Source organism: Leishmania infantum, chromosome 21, assembly GCF_000002875.2.
Source record: "Leishmania infantum JPCM5 genome chromosome 21".
Lineage (NCBI taxonomy): Eukaryota > Euglenozoa > Kinetoplastea > Trypanosomatida > Trypanosomatidae > Leishmania > Leishmania infantum.
The window spans coordinates 641,857-665,784 of record NC_009405.2 but is presented as its reverse complement, the minus strand read 5'-3'; the positions used below and the strand labels follow the sequence as shown (position 1 = coordinate 665,784).

General features: G+C 60.4%; 3 protein-coding genes across 3 annotated transcripts; all 3 read left to right on the top strand.

The window, feature by feature from the left end:
* Nucleotides 1-620: 620 nt before the first annotated feature.
* On the top strand, nt 621-3,023 carry LINJ_21_1870 (putative serine/threonine-protein kinase; the record flags this gene model as incomplete). Its single annotated transcript, XM_001465476.1, has 1 exon — nt 621-3,023. The coding sequence occupies one exon, from the start codon at nt 621-623 to the stop codon at nt 3,021-3,023; it is 2,403 nt and encodes an 800-aa protein (XP_001465513.1).
* Nucleotides 3,024-5,519: 2,496 nt separating this feature from the next.
* LINJ_21_1860 (choline dehydrogenase, like protein) lies at nt 5,520-7,127 on the top strand (the record flags this gene model as incomplete). Its single annotated transcript, XM_001465477.2, has 1 exon — nt 5,520-7,127. One exon carries the CDS (start codon nt 5,520-5,522, stop codon nt 7,125-7,127), a length of 1,608 nt encoding a protein of 535 aa, XP_001465514.2.
* Nucleotides 7,128-10,508: 3,381 nt separating this feature from the next.
* On the top strand, nt 10,509-11,822 carry LINJ_21_1850 (conserved hypothetical protein; the record flags this gene model as incomplete). The annotated part of the gene is made up of 1 exon (XM_001465417.1): nt 10,509-11,822. One exon carries the CDS (start codon nt 10,509-10,511, stop codon nt 11,820-11,822), a length of 1,314 nt encoding a protein of 437 aa, XP_001465454.1.
* Between the last annotated feature and the right edge of the window lie 12,106 nt (nt 11,823-23,928).

The window sequence follows — 23,928 nt, the reverse complement described above, 5'->3', positions numbered from 1 at the left end:
CGAGGGAGGGGGGCTAAAACAACCAAAGAGCGTGCAACACAGCATAAACGACGCCTGAAAAAGAACGGACCCGTCAGCGCACTGCTCACCGGCTCGTCCAACGGCACAGGCGCCACCACGACGAGGCGAGACATCCGCGGAGCCGCTTATTCCCAAGATACACGACCCGGCTGCGCGTGTGCGTGGGCGCTGCTAATCATCTCGGCCAAAGTCAAGGGGGGTGTAGGTATTCTGCCGGTGGCGGGCAGACCCGAGCTCTCTGTTCACCCACACACGCACCGACGCATTCGCCGCAACTGCCACCACACAGAGAGGCAGAGACCCCCCCTCCGAAGGTCATTCATTCCACAGAGATAGGAAGAAGAGAGGAGGAGGGAAAACTCAGCGGACTGGCACTCGTGAGCTTGACCGCGCCACTGCTACACGGTGCTCACCACATTATCTGAGTCTGTCTGTTCGTTTTCTTAGATGGTTTCTTCGCTGGCGTTACTGCCGACAGTGCGCGCGCGTCATCTTTTGTTTGCCCGTCGTCCGCCAAGAGCGAGAAGGAAGGAGGGAAGGCGGTGAAAGACACACACACACACACGTGCACACTTGCATACGTAGGCCACCGCGAAAAAATGGAGAAGTATACGCAGTTGAAGGTGCTCGGCAAGGGCAGCTTCGGCTCCGCCTGGCTCATCCAGCGCAATGCAGATCGCGCGCAGTTCGTGGCGAAAGAGGTTCGGCTTGGTGGCTTGAAGCCTGCGGAGCGAGAAAGCGCGCAGAAGGAGATCGATATGCTGCGCACGCTGAACCACCCAAACATCACCCGCTACGTTGACCACTTTGAACACAAGGGCTCGCTTTTCATTGTCATGGAGTACGCCAACGGCGGTGACCTGTACATGAGGATCAAGCAGCAGCAGGGCCAGCTCTTCTCGGAGAAGGGGATTCTGCAGTGCTTTTCGCAGATCTGCCTGGCGCTGTCGTACATGCACGAGCGCCGCATCCTCCACCGCGACCTCAAGACGCAAAACGTGTTCTTGACCAAGGACGGCGTTGTGAAGGTCGGTGATTTTGGCATCAGCACTGTGTTGCGCAACACTTATGAGTTGAAGCACACGATCTGCGGCACCCCCTACTATTTCTCGCCAGAGCTGTGCCTCAACAAACCCTACAACAACAAGAGCGATGTGTGGGCACTCGGGTGCATCCTGTACGAGATGACCACCCTGAACCACGCCTTCGACGGCAGCAACATGAAGGCGTTGGTGCAGAAGATTCTCAAGGGCGTGTACCCGCCGATCCATCCCATGTACTCGAGCAACCTGTCGCGACTCATTTCTTCCATGCTGCAGATTGACCCTCACAAGCGGCCGAACGTGTCGCAGGTGCTGGATCTCAGCTTCATTCGCGAGGCTCTAGCGGGACTACGGGAAGAGGTGCAAGTGGCACGCGCAGACCGCCGCTCCGTCGTCTCGGTCGAGGAGCGGGCGCACATGCAGGAGGCCGCGGCCCGGCGCAAGGAAGAGTACCGCCGGAAGGAACTGGAAGCCGCGGCAACTCTGGCTAAGGCGCAGCAGCAGCAGCAGGCCATCCTCATGCAGCAGCAGCTCGAGGGAGAGGAGCGGCGGCGCAATTTAGTGGAGCAGCAGAGGCGACTCCAGCGGCAGCAGGAGCTCGCCCTGCAGGAACGCAAGCGTGCCCTGGACGAACGAGTGCGGGAGCAGCGCAAGCTGCAAGGGCAAAAATCCAAGGTGGACGCCAAGGCGCATCACCATCGTGAGAAGCAGTGGGACGAGAACATGAAGGAGCAGGTAATCGAGGAGCAGCGCCGCCGCGAGGCTGAGGAGCACCACCCTCGCTCTGACTGCCAGAGCCCCCCGCAGCTGCAACAGGAGCGGCTACAGCAGCAGCAGGAGCAGTCCGCCGCGGAGGCGTACCGTGAGATGCGACGACAGGCAGCAGCAAACAAGCAGCGCTGCTACCGAGAGTCTGTTTTTCCAGGCGGAGCACCTTGCTCGCAGCAGCGACAGCAAGACGAGTCTTCAGCAGTGCCGCCCGGACAGCCGCCACCGCCGCGCACCCCTCCCTCGAGCAGCCATTACTGCTCGCGCAAGATGACGCCAGAGGAGCTGGAGGATGCGCGGTCACAGGCGTTTTGGCAGATGCGGCGCGAGGCCATGGATAACCGAAAAAAGATGCTGGGCCACGACGTCACAGACACCGGCGAGCCACGGGCACCGACGTCGGCGGAGGCCGCGCCTGGCGCCTCGCCGGCTTCCTCGAATGGCAAGAGCGCATCCGTCGCTTCAGTCCCTGCACCGCCGCAGATGAGTACGCTGCCTCCACCATCGTCAGCAGCAGCGGAAGAGACGAAACCGACAAAGAAATCGATGTCGCGCAAGGATAAGTTCACACCAGAGAGCACGGGCGCACAGCTGCCGGCGCCGTCGCCAGCACCTGCAGTGCTGCTGCCTCCTGGCGCTGCCGCTGCCGCCGTGCCGCAGGAGGTGGATAACGGCATGACGCCGGATGGAGAGGAGGGGCTGCACAACTTCTTGAACGGTGAGGCGGCGGCTGCGTCGCCGACGGAGGCCGAGGACCGCCGGCGAGACGACGACTACAACGCGCTGGATACGGTCATTGGCGAGACGTTGAAGGCGGATCGCAAAAAGAACTTCAAGGACGACTTCGACGACGCCGCCTTCGGCGAGGCGACAGACTCCAGTAGGCTGGTGCTGGACGGTAAGACGTTCCACCTGCCGAATGTGAGCGCCACCGACCCGCTCATGCACCGCATCGAGTCCCTGCGCATATTCCTCGAGAAGGAGATGGGCGACGACGACCTCATCAAATGCTACCGAGCCATGAACAACATCTCTGCCAGCGATGATGAGGTAATGCACCAGCTGCAGAGCGCGCTGCCACCGTCGAAGCAGCGCTTCATCCCGCTAGTCGCGCATCTCGTCGTGTGCGAAGACGCCTTCAACCGCCAGGGCGCCTCCTCCTCCGCCTCCGCCTCCGCAATCGGGCTTTGAGCGGTGCGCGCACCCCGCATGTATGGGCTTGCGTACGTGTTGGTGTTGGTATGCGCATGTGCGCGTACACCTGTGCGTTGGATACCAAGCCTCCAATCCGCACGCGCATTCACAGCGCACGGCCTTTCTCCTCTCTCACCTTCATCCTAAATCTGCATTGTTCTTCTTTTCCTCTGTGTGTGACGTTGCGTGGTCCGGGTCTTGTGCCCTCTACCTCCCTCCCTCCAACTCTCTTCACGTGTACACTGCTCATGATGTCTCTTTGTTTTTTAGCTACCTCTTCTGTCTTGCAACACCACAGGCGGATGTGTCGTGGTGTCTGTGTTTGTCTTTGTGCGTGCAACGTAGAGGTAAAGCCTGCTGTGGGGTGCAAGGGGAGAATGACAGGCACTGCGAGAAGAAGCGCAGCCATGGTTGCATAGTAGGCATGCAGTGCAATACGGGTGGGTTAGGCGAGGGTGCGGGCCGACGTGCGCACTCCGTCACAGTGACTGATGCAGACAAGGCGCAGGGGCGCCGCTTCGACCTTTTCGTGTGCTTCGTTTCGCACTTGTGCACCCACGCTCCACCCTTCCACCCCTTCCCTCCGCATGACATTATGTATTTGATAGTGATGACGGAGGGGGCTTTACATTGGTGTATATATGTGTACATGCATCTGCATCTATGCATGTGCCTGCGTGTGTAGGATTTGTTATTGTGCGCGTGCGTATTTGGTGCGTGCATTGATGCGTCGATGTGCCTCTTGAGTGCGCCGCGGCTCTGCGGTAGGCTCGAAATCCTCTTCTTGACCTTCCTTTATTTGTATTGCTGCCATCTGCTCCCTGTTGCATCTCCGATGCAGGATGATGGGCGGTAGGTCCACGGGCGCGTATACGCATGCTCACGTGTGGCTACATGTCACCTGACGCGCACCTACGTAGTCACGCACGCAGCACACCAAGACCACTTCCGCCGCTATGGCCACTATCATCATCACCGTCTCTCCCTCTCCGTGTTTGTTTGCCTGTGCCCTCCTCCCCTTCCCTCCTTCCCGGATACGCACGCGCGCACTCACGGTATCATCTTTATCCCTTGTGCTTGCCTGTTCGGCTCCTTTTCTCCATTTCCGTTTGCCCGATTCTTTCTGACCCTCTCCCTGCCCCCCCTCCTCCTTCTCCTCCCCGTATACTCTCTACGCCATATATGCTGTTGCTCTCGCGTGTGCGTGTGTGTCATTATACGGATGCCTGTGTGTGTATGTGTCGTGGCGTGGTCTTTCACCTCTTCTTCTTGTCGGTGTTCCTCCCTCATCAGCCGAGCCCTACGGCTCTCTTGCCATCTCTCCTCCTCAACCCTTCCCTGCCTTTCCCTTGCCTGCCTGTGTGCTTTTGTAGTGTAGCGTACTCGGCATGGATGTCTGCATGTGCCTTTCTCTGCAAATGGGAGGCTAGTGCAGGAACACCCATGGACACGCAGGATAGATAAATACGTGATGCTCCTCCTCTGCAGCTTAGTGGGGATCGATACACGCACACCTATGCGCATAGTGACATGCAACATCAACGGCGACGCCTAGATCTGTACTCTCATCTGCCCTCCTCCCCCATCCCCGCCTATCCATCATCACGATCACACACCTCCGCCTCTCTGCCTTCCCAAACATCGTCATTTCTTCCCTCTTTCACGGACGCAAGTGGAAGGTAATTCGCGCCCGCACGCGTGCATATGTGGAACAAAGAGGGACACACAGCGTCGCTCTCTTCTGCCTCCCCCCCCTTCACTCCACTCCACAATAGCCGCACTTCTGCACATCATTGCTCAGCCTTGCGTTCATCAGTCCCTTCCCCCTCCTCCCCCACTCCTTTACTAGGCTCACGGGCCATAACACGATACGAACTGTGAGGAAAACACACCGCCAAGGTGGGTGCACTTTACGGTTTCTGGCGTGAGCGGTCCAGACACGCGGGGGGGATTATCGCCTTGCATAACAGAGATCGCCTTTGAAGCGGGCGAGAAACAAGCCACGGCGACACGCGTCTGGTGGGTGCCCGTAGCGGTGGCGTCCCACCCCCTCCCTCCCCGCCGTTCTCCGCTTCTAACTCATCCGACACATGCGCACATCTTTATAGCAAAGCGTTGCGATATCGCAGGTACCAATAGACCCAAGGAGGAGAGGGTATACGCACGCACGCATACACGGACACAAGCGTGCAGGGAGGCAGCGCACTCAGACACTCCATCATTGATACGGGCTTCTGTGCGTGGACTCCTGCATTGTATTTGTGAGGCAGCAGTAGCAGCAGTCCTAGTGAACGTGGTCGTGTGCGCGTGTGCGTGGCGGTGCACGTGCTTACACCCCCTCGCCAAAGTGTAGCGGTTGAGCCACGGACGGATGCAAGTCAGCTGCGCCGGACCCAAACCCTGCCCCGCTGCCTTATCCTTTTCGAATCACTCCCTCTTTTCTTTCGCCTTTGCTGTTGTGCTTCGACAGACCCGCGCTAACCCTCCCCGAAGATGCGTCGCGGCGCCAAGTGCCTCGCCGGCGCGGCTGCGGACGTGGGCTCACTGAAGTTCGACGTCGTCGTGGTTGGCGGCGGCGCCAGCGGCTCCCTTATTGCCGGCCGGCTGGCGATGGAGAACCTTAAGACGCTCGTCATCGAGGAAGGCGCCGATATCCGCAAGTGCCCGGAGTGGTACCACACGCTTCCCGCTAGCACCATCGCCCACCGCCTGGCTCAGCGCGGCTTCGAGGCCAAGGACACTCTGACGACGCCGCAGCAGCATCCGGACGGGGTGACGAAGGCACCGGTGTGGATTCCGACGCCGCGGGTGCTGGGCGGACATGGTGTAATGGGCAGTCGCACGTGGAACCTCGGCGATGAGCGTGACTGGGAGGGGAGCCCGTGGAGCTTCCGCGAAGAGCTGCTGCCTCGCGTGCGCACCTTCGAAAACATGGAGGTGTTTGTGCCTCACCGCGGCAAGCGAGGTAAGTTCCTCATTTGCCGCCCGCTGAACTTCTCACCGTACTTTAAGGCGTTTTGCGAGGCAGCATCGCAGGATGTGCCGCTCATGAGCGAGTTCACGCGCAAGGAGTTCCAGATCGACTGCGGCTGTGGGAGGCCCGACACGTTCGTAGACCAGTCGCTGGGTGTCGCCAACACCACCCTGCAGCGGTACCTGCTCGGCACCATCAAGCTGAACCGCCCTGTTCGCGTGGAGTGCGGTGCCAAGGTGGTCGGTATCCGCGGCAGCGGCGGCAACGCGAGCACCGCTGCCGGCGTGTCGCTGCGGCGTGCAGATGGCCAGTTGGTGGATGTGGAAAGCACTCTGGTGGTGGTGAGTGCGGGTAGTATCGGCAGCGCGCGGCTGCTGACGGCGTCGCGCGGCAGCGTCGATGTGGACGCTTCAGTTGGGCAGCACTTCTGGGACATACCGCAGGTGGTGCTGCAGTACCACGTGAAGAACCGTGACAGCCACAACTGCTATCTTGACCCGCTTGTGTGCAAGGTGCTGAGGGTGGATCTTTGGTACGGACGGCCACAGCTTAGCCTCCGCTCCAGCTGGGATGACCTCATCATGTACTGGTCCTCTACCGGGTCATCGACGCCAGATGTCGAGATCCAGTTTCAGCCATTTACGCTGACGAACGATGGCACGCAGCCGATGCCGAGAGAGCACGGCTGCCAGTTCGTCGTGCGCCCCCTGCGGCCGCGCAGTCGCGGGCAGGTGAGCGCGAACGGCAGCATCGACCCCAACTACTTCAGCGATGCCGGCGACCTCGCCGCCCTGCAGAGGGGCGTCGCGTATGTGAAGGACTGCCTCGTGAAGAAGACGCCTTTTGTACCGATCATTGGCGCCCTCGCTCACGAGCGCTTTGAGTCCTCCGGCATCAACGGCGGGAGCTGCGCCGGCGCCGTCGACCCGCAGACCTGCCGCCTCAAGGGCGTGAGCAATGTGTACGTGTGCGATCACAGCATCCTGCCGAGCCCGCTAACTGGCAGTACGCTCCCTTACACGTTGGCGCTGGCGGACCGATTTGTGGACAAGCTGCTCAAGAGGCGCGATGTGAAGCACAAGGAGGCAGAAGACCCCGTTGCACAGGCAACGCGCATCGTCTATTAGGCGGCGCCTTTGGTATGGCCGCAGCTTTTACAGCTGCCAGTGTTGGGGAGCGTCGCCGTGTGGATCATTGCAGCCGGGGCGAGACTAGTTCACCAGGCGCACTTTCTCTCCGATGGCCGGGCGCATGCCCTCCGCTCGCCTGCCGCTGGCGTCTCGCTTGCCGTGCGGTCTGTGTGGATGTGCGCGCGTGCGCGTCTTCTTTCGTTCACATTCCTTAACTTGTTCTCATCAAGTTTCACAGCGGCCACATTTGCCTTAAGTATATACATATATATATGCTGTCCCTGACTCGGTGCGTGTGTCTCTTACTCCTCCTGTTGAGTGCCCTTCCTGTGGATCTCTGTGCTTGCCGGGCATGATGTCTTGGGGTACTCGTTGCTGCTGTTGTGATGGCGGTGACTTGCTGTGCATGTGTGTGAGTGTGTGTGCGTGCACTTTAATCCAAGGCCCCGCAGCTCCTCTGCCTCGTCTCTTTTCGTGCTGTTTTCGTTTTCCTTTCGAGTGACCCCTGATGATGCCGGTCATCTCAGTGCATGGTATCACAAGATCCAGTACCACCGCCCCCCTCCCCCACTTTCAACTCTCTGCGTGTGTGAGGACGGCAGTCCGGCAGCCCCTACCTAACCTTCCCCAATGCTGAGCCACTCCTGGTGGTGGTGGCAGGGCCCGGCGCCCGCAACGCAGGGAAGTTAGAGCGACCGGCGACAGCGCACACGCCTGTGCCGTCCATGTGATAGGCAGAGTGCCACGGCTACTCAAAGGTATCCCACCCCCGGCCCTCACGCTGCTTCCTGGTGTGGGGCGCCTGAGTGCCACACGGAGAGGGACGCACCAGGGGTGGCGACAGGCATGACAGAAGCGGCTGTGAGGCGACCTGCGCAGCGAGGGGGGTGAGTGTGCAGAGAGTGAGGCGGAGACTGTGCTGAGATGATCGAGTCGGCGCACTGCTGTTCTGCTCCTCACCGCCGGTGATATGAAGGTGCGCCGTTCTTTTGTGCTGGGCAGCGTTGTGCGTTGCTCACTTTTCCTCGTGCTGCCTGCCGAGCATCCCTTTCACCAACAGACGAAGAAAAGAAATGGCAACGCGATAGCGGCCATGGTAATCTGCACCGGCACCAAGAGTCCTACGTAGACGACGAAGCGCCGTGCCTCACGCTGCGCTGCTGCCTGTGCCCTGCCTGAGATGTGGTGGCCTTTTTTTCTTTTTTTCTCTTAGCTTTCCGCACTCTTCTTGGCCGCACACAGCATCAGCTCATGCCCCGTTCTTCCCCCGGCCCTGTAACACGCCCCAACCGGCGTGGTGCGATGGCAGCCGCACACACACACACACACGCACGCACGGAACAGGAATGCGCCGACTCGGTCATCTCAACACGGTCTCCGCCTCACTCTCTGCACGCTCACCCCCTCGCTGCGCAGGTCGTCTCACAGCCGCTCCCATTGGGCAGGTCCCCATCCGGTACATAACCTTCGGAGTGGCACTCAGGCGCCCCACACCAGGAAGCAGCGTGAGGGTCGGGGGTGGGGCACGCTCGAGTCACGCTGGCACTCTGCCTATCATATGCATGGTGCACACGTGCTCGGTGCTGCAGGTGGCTCCGACGCCACGCCGTCCAGGACTTGACCGCCGATATCAGCGGCCATGCATCGCCCCGTCCTCCCCACGTCTTAGGCTCCTGACCCTGTCACCACCACAGGTGGTTCGGCACTGGCAAGGGTTAGGTAGGGGGCTGCTGGGCTTCCTCCCTCACACACACGCAGAGGGGGAGGTGGTACTACTGGGCCCTGCGACACCACGCACTGAGTGGTGTGTGCCACCCCCTACCCCCACCGGTCATGACGATGAAGGTGGTGGTGAAAGAGAAGAAAAAGGAAAGCGCGTATGTGTGTCTTTAAATGATCGAGGGAGTATGTGGTATGAAGTATGTTTGTGTCGAAAGTGGCTTGATCAGTGAGGGAGTATCGATGCCAGTACGCTTGCTGGCAACGCTGGGCAGCTCTGCTCCCTGCCTCGCCCCCCTCTCCCTGCATCCTGTGCGCCCTTGCATGGAAACGACCGCATCTTCTCTTTCTGTTGTCAAGAACGTTGTGGCGACACGCACACATTCTCTTGCACGTGGAGCGAGTTTCCGCGTGAGTGGCTGCGGATACTCCCCGCGCATCCTCCGCTCTCACGGACGCCCTTCACTCTTCTCTCTCCTCTCTTCTCACGTCCCTCTTCTTTTTTCGGTGGCTTCTCTCTGTCCGCACAATATACTCGATGCCTCTCCGCCTCCGCGGATATCGTGGTGGGCGGGGTGTGCATGTGGCCACCGTGATTAACCAGGATCGCGTCTTTCCTATCCACCTCCATCACCGCCGCCCATTCACAACCACGCGTGCATCGAAAAGCCCTCAACCACTGTGCCTTCCCTCTTTCTCTCTCCATCCCCACCCCCACTCAAACGACTTTGCCCCCCCCCCACAAACCATACCACACTCCTCCTTTCTCTCTGGCTCTGCGTTTCACTGTTGTTCGCCTCGATTCGCTGGTTGCCCCCACCGCCAACCGCCACTGCCCCCCCTCCAATTTTTTCTCCTTCCCCCCCTTGTTTTTCATTCACCCTCTCTTGAAGCGTTCTTTTTGTGTGTGTGTGTGCGTGCGGTTGTGTGGTGCTTTTTGAAGTCCTTACGTGACGCTACAGGCCGCCCCCACCACCCCACCACACGCAGAGGTACGGTCCTCTCACTCTCTAGAGTTACTTTGTGTGCATAAGCGAACAGCAGCAACAATAAAGGTCCCCTCCCTCCCTTCCTCCCTCCTGGCTGTAACGTACTTGCTTGTGCGTGTGCGTGTGCGTGTGCGTGTCGTTCTTTTTGGTCGCTCATCGTGCCGGTGGCGGTGCTACGGTGACTGCTGCCTCCGTTGTGCTTGTTGCGGTGACGACGTACAGGTGTAAAGCGAGGAACGACGGTAGTGTTGCCGTGCTGTCGGTCTTGTGCTGGCAGGTGCGGTAGCGCGCCTGCGTACAGGGGGATTGCGCTGTCGCCCATCTACGCCCCCACGCCCTTCCGTGTCTCCCCTTCTTTCTTCTTCTCGGCCCTGCGTCCTCGCATTGCTGCGGCCGGCGCCCCCTTCTTTTCACTTCCTCTCCCTGTGCCTGATCTGAGCCCCCTTCTTGTTGTTCATCTTTGGCTGGGACCCTTCCTCGTCCCCTCGTGCCCCTCTTTTCCATCTCGCGGTCGCTACTGTTCTCCGGCTCGGGTTTCTCTGCTCCGACCTCGCTCGTCGCCCCTCCTCTCGTGTCGCTCGTGGGTGACCATCGGTTCTGTGTGTCTGTGTGCGCACGTGCAAGTACGCGCCGGCTCTTCCGTCTTCTTCTCTCGAGCAGCGGAAAGAGTATGAAGTCTGTCAAGAAGACCCCAAAGGGGGAACACCACAGCCTCGTGCCGACGACGACCACCGCCGCGGCTAATAGCACCAGCAACGGCACTAAAGACCATATCCACAATGGAAACAACGCCGCCGCGTCTCAGCGCACATCGGTGCCGCTGCTGGACGAGGAGAGTCTAAAGGCGAACACCGCTAGCGCCTCTAGTGGCGCAGCAGGTGGCTTCACTCTAGTGCCGCACAGCGACGATAGACTAAAAATGGGCGGCGCCACAATCTCTGGGTCGCCGCCTAGCCAGCCGCACAGCGTGGACAGTAGCAACATCTACACGATGCTGCAGCAGCAGCACGCGGTAGCCATGGCCGCGGCGCAGTTGGAGCACGCGTACAACCAGACGTGCTACTTGCTGCAGCAGTGCTCGCATAACGCACTCCTCACGGTGCTCATGTCGCTGCTGAACGACTACCCCACCACCCTAGTCCAGCCAATCCGCATGCGAGTGGAACAAGTGTTGGCACATCAGATGTCCCCGTCCGCCTCGGGCCGCGTGGCGGTGCCAGGGAGAAGAGGCAGCGAATTTGTGCCAAACAGCAGCGCCGCGCCTTGGACGCCATCAAACATGCGTGGCAGCGCCGCCCCGACGCCGACAGCGAACAGCACTACCCCTAGTCACCGTCGCGGTCGGGGACACAAGGGTAAGGAGGAGGAGCAGGAGATGTGCAGCATCCACAACAACTTGCGGGCGATGAAGCACCTCCAACTGAACGTCTCCACTGGACTGTACGAGTGCATACACGGCTTTCACTGCCTCGTCGACGGTCCGACGGACGCGTCTCCGAAGCGGCTGAGCACAGCCTCGGCGGTGTCGCCTTCCACCTCTGCTTCCCGCACCAACGGCCCTGCACCGTCTGCCGACAGCCAACCGTTTGCCCCTCCCCCCACCATCGTCTCACCGGCTGCGGCGGAGTCGCGCTTCAGTGTAACCGAGGTCGAGGCGCTGCGCATGTTGGGGTACCCTCTGCCGAACACCAACTCTGACCAACCGCAGCCGCACCTTGCCCATGAGTCGCCTCACCCGCAGCCGACACTGCAGCAGCCTCACCAGCAGTTCTCGCACCTATCCCTGCGCAGCTCGGGTCTCGGCCTCAGTGGCCCCAGCCACCACGACCCCGAGAGCTCACAGCTCGCCAACGGGGGCGGATTCACCGTGATCAGCGGCGAACGGTCGAGCGCCGGCAACTCGCCCCTTGATGCCCGTCTCAGCATGGATATACCCTCGCTGGAGTACCTTCTGCAGAGCGTACGTGATATCGATGACGACTAAAAGTGCCTGCTTACAGAACATCTCTTATCCGCACACAGCATCAGCTCATGCCCTGTTCTTCCCCCGGCCCTGTAACACGCCCCAACCGGCGTGGTGCGATGGCAGCCGCACACACACACACACACACACACGCACGCACGGAACAGGAATGCGCCGACTCGGTCATCTCAACACGGTCTCCGCCTCACTCTCTGCACGCTCACCCCCTCGCTGCGCAGGTCGTCTCACAGCCTCTCCCATTGGGCAGGTCCCCATCCGGTACATAACCTTCGGAGTGGCACTCAGGCGCCCCACACCAGGAAGCAGCGTGAGGGTCGGGGGTGGGGCACGCTCGAGTCACGCTGGCACTCTGCCTATCATATGCATGGTGCACACGTGCTCGGTGCTGCAGGTGGCTCCGACGCCACGCCGTCCAGGACTTGACCGCCGATATCAGCGGCCATGCATCGCCCCGTCCTCCCCACGTCTTAGGCTCCTGACCCTGTCACCAACACAGGTGGTTCGGCACTGGCAAGGGTTAGGTAGGGGGCTGCTGGGCTTCCTCCCTCACACACACGCAGAGGGGGAGGTGGTACTACTGGGCCCTGCGACACCACGCACTGAGCGGTGGGTATCACACCCACCCAACACCACCCGTCATCCTCCGGGGCCACCCCCGAGGATGCTCACAGGAAAGAGATACAGAGATAACGATATATGAAAGGGGGGGTTCAAAGCAGCACCGAGACTCAGACGCTTACCCACATGCAGACTGGCGCATCGACACCGACGTACATCATTTTTGTTTTTGCACTTTTTTTTCGCTCTATGCTGCAGATGCTCTCCGGCAAGGGGTGAAGGGGGGTGAGGAGGTGGAGGGGAAGCGGCGTACTTCTCCTTTCGTTTGCGGCTCGCCATATTTTGTGTTTTCGTGTGGCTTCTTCTGCTGTTCAACATGTACGCCTGATGTGCCCCCTTACACACACACACACCGACACGCACACACACACGTGCTTTCTGCCTCTCTCCTGCTTCCTTTTCCATCAAATGGATGATGTCCTTTACTGCAATGGCATGCGAACCCCCTCCCTCTTCCCCCTCCTCCCACCCCACTCCCCTCCGATAGAATAGCGCACGCACACATGCGCACGGGCGTACGGACACATGCACATACGCACATGCACGCACACCCGTCTCGCCTGTCGCTCCGTCTTTCGTGTACGTATGTGCATATATGTACACGCACACACACACACACATATATATATGCGTTCTGTGTGTGTGTGTGTATGCATTGTTCTTTGGTTGTGTGCTACCCCTCCCCCCCCCTCCTTTTCGTTTTTAAACTGTGCTTCTTCTTATGACATCACTTTCTCACGGATGTACCACTCCCCGGATGTTTTTTTTTTGTTTCTATTGTTCATCTCTCTTTTATGTTCCTTTGTGTTTGTGTGTGCACGTGTGCGTCTCTGTGTGTGTGTGTAGTACGCACTCTCTCTTCTTTTACATTTGAGTTTTTTTTCTAGGCTTGACACTCCATTTTTTCTTTGCACTGATTCTCTCTCTCCACACCCTGCCCACCTCCCCACCCAGTCGTGCACCCCGTCGATCGCTAGCTCACACTCGCATGGGCACCTTCTCTTTCAATCTCTAGCTCTGTCCCTCTCGCTGCCCTCGCCACCGCTTCGTTCTCTCTGCATGTGTGATTGCCTTCCTCCCAGCTCCCTCCTGACCGCCTGCAGTATCGCTGCGTGTCGCCGCAGTTTAAGGGCATCTGGGTGCGCAGAATGGTGAGGCGCTAGCAGCGTGTGCGTGTGTGTGATAGAGTGGAAACGAGGAGTGAGGGCAACAGTGCCAGTGCCTGTAGATTGCCGTACAGGACTGTTGATGACAACGTGTGTCGTGCACACTGGTGCACCCACCGACAGACCCTGCCGTGTCTTCGTCTCTACCACCTCCTCAACCGTATCACACGTCTGTCACCTCTCACGTCGCTCATCCCACCGCACGCGCTCTTACACACACGGGCAACGCTGTCGTCACGGATGGCTCGTGTCGCTCTCGGTTGCTTCCTTTTTTTTTCTCTCTCTCTCTGTGTGCATGTGCATGTGTGTGGTTTGTATCCCTCTCCGTCCTTGGGACGCGCTTCGCTTCTTGCCTTCTCTCCCCATTTTCTCTCATCTCCCTTCTCCCTTCTCCCTCTTCCCACGTTCGCGTTTCGCTTGTGTGGTGTGTTGCTTGCTTCCCCTGTGGTGGTGGTGGTTCGCCGGGTGCTCCGGCCGGCTTCGTAGGCGTTGACGTGTGCGACTGTTGCCCTCCTTTGGTGATGGTGAAGGTGGGGAGGGGCTGTTGGTTATTGTGTTTGGCTTTGTGTCCTCGTTCTCGGAATAAACTACTAAGAAGGAACGAACGACACGGATAAGCGAGGAATGGTAAATGCGTAAACCTCTGTTGTGGCTCTGCGTGTCTCCTTGTCTCTCTGTGGTGCTGCTGCTTGCCCCGCCCATCTTCGTGGTTCGCTTCGTTTCTTGTGCCCGACCCTCTTCTCCCTCCTCTTCTTTCTCTCCATGTGTGTGTGTGTGTGTGTCTTTGTTGGGTGAATCTCGCTTCTTACTTTTTTTCGAGGGTGAATGGGTAGGGTGGGGATGCTTCCCTATTGCTCGAGAGAAGACAGAGGCAGACGGAGCGTAACGCACGAGCACGCCCCTTGGGAATGTTTTGAGGGATAGAGAGAGGGAGGGAGAGTGGAGATGATCAGACGGGAGCCCAGCAAGAAGAAAAGAAAAATGGAGTGTCTCTTGCGCATACGTGTTGTCTCTTCAGCTGTCTTCGCTTTTTCCTCTTTCATGTGCGTGCGCGCGCATCGAGCGTGAGCGCGAGCAGCACCGGTCGCCATGTACAGTGAAAGCCGACAAGGAAACAGAAACAGGAAAACAAAACAGAAAACGGGGGTGGGCTTGTGGGAGGAGCAAACCCGGGCACTCGCGCCCGCACGCACACACACACACACACCGGCGCACGTTTACGATAAGTCTCCCTCTTACACCTGTACGTGTACACATTTGGCTAAGCTAACGCAAAGAAGAGGGTGAGGGAGAGATAGGGGGTGATCGAGCACTACGACGGAATGAAAGCTGCTCTCTTCACCCCCTCATGCAGAGGGCTCTCTCTCCCCCACTCAAGTGATGAGGATGAGGACCGCAAACATGAAAGGCGGCAGCGGCAAGAAGAGAAGGCAGGTGATCTCGAGAAACCGTCAAGGAAGGCAGAGAGGGAAAGAAGTATGCCCATGCTTCAAACACTCGTGGATGCATGCCAACCGATGCTAACGCACCCGTGCACGCACAGTGACAGGAGGGGGGACATCAGCCTCCGAAACGGAGAGAAGCCACGCATTGCTTGACCCACGCACACGCGCCGAGCCCTTTATCGACTTCGCTTGTTTTCAGATTGGTAGCGTCGCGGAGCATCACCGTTTAGGGCAGGTGGGTGGATGAAGGGAGAGGAGGGGGTTCATGGGTGTGTCCAGCTTTCCTTTCTGCTGGCCTCTGCCCCTCATGTCCTTTTTCTTATCGGGTCGAAGCTCATGTTTGCAATGCGTGTAAGTGTGTGTGTGCGCGCGTACGTATGCGCTGGCGTCTGCGAGTGAGCGTGTGTCGCCTCACCCCCTGCTCTCCCCCTCTCCTCCCAGGCGCCCTCTCTGCTCTGCCGTTCGGATCATGATTGGGTGTCACCCCTCGCCCTGGGAGAGGGGGGCTCTATTCCTGCTATGTCGCCCCCTAGCCACTTCTTGCCCCAGAAAATCGTGTGCGTGTGGAACCGCAAGCATGTTTTCGCGTTCCGACTCTTTCCTTCTCTGCATCGGTGCTCTTGTGTTTGCGTCTGTACCATGTGCTGCTTCTCGACATTGGTGTTCCTTCGTTTCCATGCACAGAGCCATCTCGCCCCCTCTCACATGTTGCAGGTGTGCCTGTCGGCCGGGCAGCCTCTCCCTTTCTGTCGTGTCGATGTTCTCTAACTCCTCTGTCGTCTGTTCAGTCGATTGATGTACATCAACACATACATACACATATATATATATATCGATATATATGCACATGCATGCATACATACGTGTGTATGTGCATGTGTATGCGTATGTGTGGGCCAGTTGCTTGTACCCCTTTTGCTGATGCACGTCTGCCGTGTCAACATTCTGTTAGCCGCCGCTGAGCGAGATGATGCGCCCCTCTCTTCCTCCCCTCCCCTTCCTTTGTTCTGCTCTGGCGGTTGTCCTGTCCTCCCCTCCTTTCTTTGCCGTTTATACACGCATCTCTCTCCCTCCTCTCCCTTTGCTCTTTCCACGCGCGCTCCATGTCTGAGTGACGTGCCTGTGTGCATGTATGTATACGCATGTGATCAAGGTCAGGATCTGTCACGCCTCGGCCCAGCAGGCGAAGGGATCACCTCAAGCTACCTCCCCCGCCGCCACACGGCTCGCACTCGCCGTACAGGATCATCATGAGTTTTCGGTCGCCTGCCTTGTTGTGTCTGTGTGGGCTTCTTCTCTTTGTGCCGTTGTTCTCACCTCATCGCCCGGCGCCCTCATCCCTCACCTCCCCCCCCCTTTCACTCTTCTACGTTCCTCTTGCACGTTTGGGTCCTCATGCTGTCCAGTGGCTGTTTAGGCGTCTCGCTCGCTCGCTCAGTTTCTTCTTTATCTTTTTGGATATTGTATCTGTATGCCTGTGTTGTGGCGGCCGTGTGAATGTGTGTGTGTGTGCATGTGGCTCTACCTGCCTCTCCCTCTTTGCCCCCCTCCCGAGTGATTCAGCCGCATTTCTTTGTTTTCGTTTCGGTGCCCCGATCGGCGAAGTGCTTCAGTGCGTCCGTGTCTTCTACTCTGCCACCCTCCTCCCTGCTTCCTCGTCGGTATTGCGTGCTTCGTGGGCTTGTGCGGGAAGGCACAGCTTCCTCTCTTTTCCATCTCCTTGTCTCCATATCAAATTTTCTTTGCTTCACCTGCACCCGCCGAAGGTGCCGGCAACCTCACCGTGATATCATGGTCTCCGCTACCGCCTCTTGGTGTTGGCGGACAGGTCTGGGCTAGCCCTGTGCCGGAGAGACCTGCGATCATGAGCATATGTGGACCAGCCCCCTACCGAATCGCGTCTGTGATTCAACACGTGCACGCGCGCTGCGGGCCCGTCGCGTGCACGTCTCGTGTCCGTCTGTCTGTGGTCGCTTTGGGGAGAGTGGAACACATCAACGACGCCGGGGAGGTGGCAGTGTCGGTAGTTTCAGGGAAGCCGATGCCAGCTGCACGGATGACAGACTCGATCACCGGCCTCAGACGCCAGAGGCCGATATACCCCCCCCCCCCCAAACACCGCGGTGCGCGATGCGGCACGCGACGACAAACGCGACTTGGCTGCAGCCGTCCCACGCCAGGGGAGCAAGGGTGCCGAGCTCACGAGACGACAGGCGGCCATCCTTGCCCAGTGCCACACGGACATCTGGCCGTACTTTGGATTCCCGCAGCGGTTGGCGAGTGGCAGCAACACGATGGTGTGCAGACGGTGTGCTGCCCACTGCTCCGCTAACGTTGTGGTACCCCTCCCCCTGCCCGTGTTTATGCTATGAGGGCTTCCGGCCCGGCGCTGTGCCCGATATGCCACGCGAGACTCGCGAATCGCACGACGCTTGACGCACACCTCGGTCGCGCTGGATGGGCTTCCCCTGTCAGGTGTGTGTGGCTGCCTCCTCAGGAGGACAGGCGATGAGCTCCTTGTGCGGAGGCGCATGCGTATGCACGGGCCCCTTCCCCTTGACACACCCGCTCCTGTCAGAGGCATGCGGGCTCAGGAGAGGGCGGTGTGCTCCATGCCTCCACGGACTCATGGCAGCGTCCCCACCTGTCGCGGCACACGCGGGCAAGCCATCCAGACACGCCCTCCCTCCGTGACACGGTCAGACATGGAAGATGGAGGTCGGCGAACCCACCAGTGGCCAAGGTCCTCCTGGAACAGGCCCCACGATGCGAGAATGCGAGCACTGTGCGCACGCGCTGCCGGCCGCAGCCGGCACGGCGCATGAGATCCAAGCAAGGCGTCGGGAGGCCAGCGGGGCACGAGTGATGGACGGAAGAGGTGCGACGAGATCCATACGAGTGAGCCCCCGCAGTGCATGTGTGCCGAAACATGCGCGCCACCCCCTCCATCCGACCGTGTGGGCTGATGCGGCACAGATGCCGGAAGTCTGACGTGAGCATCCCGGGTTCCACCGTGGAGAGCTATCCATGCTGCAAGGCGGAGAGTGACTGTACGATATTGTGGAATGCCGGGGCTTGAAGCGACTGAGGGCGAAGCACGGCACACAGGCAGGGTGCCGGGTCGGAGAGGGCCCGGACCTGCGGCTGGCCGGCCTCCTCGCTGAGCTCATCCGGCATGCACGTGAGCCAGCCACTGCTACCCGCACGATGGGCGCCCCACTGCTTCCGCCCTCGCGCAGGACCCTGGGTGCGACCCGCTCGGATCAGGGCATGTGGTTCATGTAGGTGTGTGATGCGCCGATGGTGCAGCGCGTATCCGAAGAAGGGAAGGACACGAAGAGCCCGCTAGCCGCATAGCCCGATTCGACAGCAGACGGCCCGTCCTAGACGGCGAGGATGTGGCCGCCGTGCAGCAGAGGTAGGTGAGCTGTAGTGGTGTATGCGCGTATATCTGTTGCGGACGTGCTCGCCTGTAGAACGGACACATTGAAGGCAGAAAAAAAAGTATTTGACCTTCACAGCTCTTATTTCGCTTGAGTGCTTTGGTGCTTCTTGTTCACCTCACCCATGCGCGCATAACCTGTTGTCCCCTTCTCCCTCCCTCTCTCCCCTCCTCTCCCCCCTCCCCCTCCTCATCATGCCGGTGACCGTGTCGGGCAGTGCGGCGTTGCGCAGCTTCGCATCGTGCTTGAGCATCTTCACGGTCAACATGTGCAGGTAGTACGGCTGCCCTTCTCCGTCGGCGTACAGCTCGAGGTGGTCGCCCTCGCCCTCCGGAGTCGTGACGGGGCGCGGGGCCATGGGCGGCGAGTTGCGCAGCATCGACAGCGGCAGCCCCTTCGGCTCCTTGGTCACCTCGTTCAGCGCCTCTAGCAAGAATCGCTCCACCTCCGCGTCGGACTCGCTCAGCGGCTGCGTCAGCTGCTCCAGCTCGCGCATCCGCTCCGAAATACCGGCGCAGTCGGCGTAGCGCTGCCCCGCCTCGTACTGCGGGGTTGTCATCACGTACCGACTCTGGCACGACATCGGCTCCATGTAGGCTGGGAGGTGGATCGCCACGGCCTTCGCCGAGGACGGCGGCGGCGGTGCCGCCAGAAAGGGGTCGTCGGAGCGGCGCAGCACGCACGAGTTGCGGTGCCGCTTGAGAGGTCAAAGCGGGCCTGCGCGCCGACCCTCCGTGGCTGCACCGACTGCAGCACGCAGGGGCGCAGCGTGTAGGGCGTGAGAAGGTCGTGGCACATCGGGCACTTGCGCTGCGCGCCGGCCGCCTTCTGGCGGCTCATGTACTGTAGGATGCACGGGAGGCAGTAGACGTGCCCGCACTCCGTGATGCGCGGTGCTGTCGGCATTTCCATGCAGATGGGGCACTGGAACTCCTCAGGAGTGGCCCGCATGACGACCGAGTGCACCACCTCCCACGGCACGAGGCTGTCGCTGAGCTGGATGCACTCCATCAGCCGGCGCTGGCCCTGAGGCAGCCCCTGCGTGGACGTGATCGTCAGCAGCTCGGCGCGAAGGATGAACTGGAAGTTCTGCAGCATGAAGGCGCGCCTCAGCACGGCGGGGTCGACATGCCGCACCGGCCGTGGGCGGCGATAGGTCGCCGCGGTGGTGGCGGTGGACGGGCGCTCACCAGCCCCGCCGCTGCCGCTGTTTCCCAGGGCCGCCGCCTGTAAGTCGGCGATGTCCCAGATATTCTTCACGACCTTCCCTCGCCCGCCGCCCTTCTTCGGCCGCGGCATTGGTGCCACTGCACGTTGTCTAACCAAACAACTGAACCCTCGCCGTCTACGCGTACCCGTTGCTCGATGCGCACCTACACCAATGCCTCGGCCACACACGCACACACACCGTCTGCGTGAGTGTGTGTGAGACAACGACTAAAGAGTAAAAAAGAATCTTCGCTAGCACTCGAGCTGAGTGCGCCGCTGCAGCAGTGCGCCTGTGGAGATGGCGGTGCACGTGCGGACGGACGTACGCGTGTAGGGACGCAGACGCGGGCACACACACGCATGCACACACATGCATACGGCAGATGGGGGAGAGAAAGCACGTGAGCAGACGTCTACAGCGAGTGAGAGAGACAGGATAAAAGGGGGAGGTGTGCACGAGGAGGAGCGGCAGGCGGGCCAACCAAACAAGTGAGCAGCTGCGTGAGCCCGCGTATGCCTGTGGGCGTGCTCGTGTGCATGCCGTGGGAGAGAGTCCGTGAGAGCAGATGGGAAAGGGTCGAGGGAAATGGGGCACAGAGAGGAACGCCAGGGAGCGCAGCGGAAGAGGCGTACGTGCGAGCTCTCTCTTCCGCGCGGCCATTCTCCGCCAGGGTGCACGAGGCCGGCGCCGCTCTGCCCACCGGCCGGCCACACGCCCCATCGCCTGGTGCGTTCCCGCCCCTCGGGGGGCTCGGCCCCCACACCCACACACACCAGTGCGCCGTGTGAGGGCCCGGTCGGATACGCGCGGGTCACGTGGACGCCCTGCCCACCATATGGGTGATAAAGACCTACTCACAGCCGCAGGTCGCTCCGAGGCAGCGCCGCCCAGGACCCCGCCGCCGACATCAGTGGCAGTAAGCCGCGCTCACCTCCCCACGTCGTAGGTGCTTGGCCCTGTCACCACCAGAAGCGGTTCGGCATTCAGCAGGGGACGCGGGGCTGCTTCGCGACTCCCCACACACAGAGCGTGGGTACTGGACCGCGCGATATCGCGCCGAGGTGTACCCCCCGTCACCGGGGTGCCCTCAAACTGCGCGACGCTTGGGCGTGAGCGAGATGAAAAGAGGGATAGAGGGGAGGAGGGAGCAGGAGGAGAGCAGTGACAGAGAGGGCGGTATTGTCAGTGTTGTGTAGAACGCAGCTGTGCCTTTTCAGCAGACTGTGAGTCCCGCAGAATCAATGCAACAGCACATCCTGCTGCATGTCTGTCCCTCGATCCTCTAGTCTTGCAGTATCTGTTCACCCCAGGCCGTAGGAAAGGGAGAGAGTACACCGGGACACTCGTGGAGGATGCGTTGCTTCGAGCGTGTCAAATACCTTTCTCCCCCCTGTGTATGTGTACGCCTGGCCTGCAAAGGTGATCAGCGTCAGTGTTATGGTCATGTTGAGTAGCACGACAAGCACGCAAGAGAGACACAGAGACACAAGCTAGGCCCCTCGCCCCACCTCCTGTTGTGTTTCCGGCGTGAAGGCAGCAGTCAACGCCAACCGAAACGGCGAGGGGTGTCGTTGCCACCGCATTGCAGCCTTGAAAGCAGACGCGCATACGTTGCTTGCTGCCCTGACTGTGTGTTGTGCTTTACCGGGGGACATCGGGGCGTGCGGAGGAGCGGAGATGTACGAGAGCGGGTGGCGTGTGAACACAGACACGCACACACGCGGAACCTGACACCGCGCCCAACTCCATGAAGCCCCTCCCTCCAACACCGGAGCAGAGGTGAAGATAAATCGCACGCCCACACAGAGAGAGTGGGATCACTGGTGAGCCGTCTGGAGAGGACGAGAGAAAATAAAAGGAGAGAGACGGGGGCGGGCGGGGGTCTTACCGGGCACGTCGACAGAGAGAGGGCAGCACAGGGTAACGGCACAGGCACACACACACACACACAAACCAGAGAGAACAAACGGGGAAACAGACGCAAGGCAGCTAAGTGGCGCGGCAGTCGGAGGGGACTAGGTTGGAAATCAACGGGAAGGGCAGCAGTGCCGACCACAGCAGGATGAGGAGCAGCCACAGCAACGCAGGCACAAATGGCAACACCAAAACCGTCTTCGCTTGTCTTTGCTTTCCCCTCCTTTGCAAACATGCGTCGATCATCCATCTTTTCTGTTCTCTGGCGCATTCGGCATCCCTCTACCTCCTTCTATCTCCCGCCCGCGTGTTCGCACACAGGTGACCTCTGACCCCTCGTGAGGGTGTGTGCGTCCCTGCTTGCGTCTCCGTGTGCCGCTACTGCTGCATCCGCTGCCACTAGTGCTGCTGCCGCTGTCTTCGGGTGTTGTGTCTATTCGCCTTCCGAGCACGGCAGGTACAAGAGAGTGATGGGAGCACGTGCACGCGCCTCTCGCCAGAGCGCTGTCGACTAGACCTCGGGGATCCTTGGACACCGACGGGCACTCGTTGCACAACAGCCGTTTGGACTTCTCGTCCTTCACAATCGTCGGGAAGCCGCCCACCATAGCGGCGAAGCGGCGGTCAGGGTCGTCGTCGTTGCGCCGGCTCACCTCACCACCAAGTAGCTTGCCCATGGTGGCCTCGGCACGCAGCTCGTGGCAGAGGCCCTGCGTCACCGTGATGCCCTCAGCCGGTCTCAGCTCGAGCATGTGGTCCGTAGGGCACACCCTCTCGATGCCCACGCAGTGCACACGTAGCTCCTCCTTGGTGCCCATCGCCTCGCGCCCCTGAGAGACTCTGGAGCAGCCTCTTGGCCGGCACGCAGCCGCCGCGGTGGATAAGGTCCTCCCTCTTCTTGCAGTGTAGGTGGCGAGGGCAGGGCTGGCCCTCCCCCACAATGAGCTGGTCGCCATTGCGGGCGGTGGTGAGTGTGGGGCCGCACTCGCGGAAGTGGCTGCAGCCAAAGTCGGTGATGGCCCAGCACAGCATGTTCTCGCGGATCTCGTCGCGCTCGCACCCCTTCGCCTTCCAGTCCCCCCGGGCTCCAGTTGGAGAAGGGTCGGAGGCTGAAGGGGCTCTCTGCGACGAGTGCCTCGGCCTCGCGCACGGCCTGCTTGGCCTCGGTGTGCCTCATGGCGAGCTGAGGGGCGATGAGAGAAAGAGGGGTCAAGGGCTACCGGGCCGCAGGTAGGCATGAGATGAAGGGGGACGTGTACTGGGGCAAGCGGCGGTGAGTTTGATGCCTGTGTTGTTGGGTGCGTGCAAGGTAGAGCGAGAGATGCGGAGATGTCGAGCACCACTAGCATGGTGTGTGCTGTCGCGGTGGAAGTGGCCACGTCCAAGGGTGCCAAAAAGGAGCAGATGCACACATGGGGTGCAATGGGCAATCGACGAACCTTGAAGGAGAGAGCAGAGCAGGCGGTAGTAGGGACGCGGGATCAAAGAGAAGCATGGGCACATTCCTGTGGGCGTGGGAGGAGGGGGGCGCAGCGCACCCGACAGTGTCGCGCACCGAAGATGCGATACAAGGCACAGGCGTGCCAACACGCACACAGACTCACAAGAAAAAGAGCATGGAGAGACGCCCATGGAGCCCCACTTACGAACAAGGTGGAGGAGGGGAAAGGGAAGGGTGCAGAACTGCAGCCCTCGCGCCACCACCACGGCTGCGCACGCACGTGCGTTTAAATAGTTCGATTTCACTCCGTGCAAGCACGCGCACACATACACACACACGCGAACAGCAGCACGCGAAGCGCACACAGAGAGATGCGCGCCGCACCCACTTCCAGCCGTGTGTGTGCAGCTTGCTCCCTTCGCACGCTCGTGCCGTTGCTCGAGCCCCCGCTCCGTGCCGCGGTGCGCGCGTGTCTCCCCTGCAGCCACGCGGAAGCGAAATCTCGCAAGCAGGGAGGTGGCGACGACGCGGGGGGGGGGGGGGGGGGCACAGACAGCAACACAGGCGGTGGGCGCGCGCACTGCGGCAGACCCGCGCGGCCGTGCAGGTCCGGCGGGGGTGCGGCGAAGCCACGCGAATATGAAAAGACAGAAAGGCGCAAAATGAAGCATCTGCTGTCGGCATCTTCTCTTCTTGCCGCCACGGAGAGGGGGAGGGAGGGGAGGAAAAAAAGGAAGAGAAGGGGGGATGCATACACATGAGCACATATGCGCGCAGAGGGAGAGAGGGACGTGTACGCGCAGACGCCGTTCGCCCTGCCCCCTCCCCCCTTCCCTCTCCTATCCACTCCCCGTCACTCCTCACAGNCG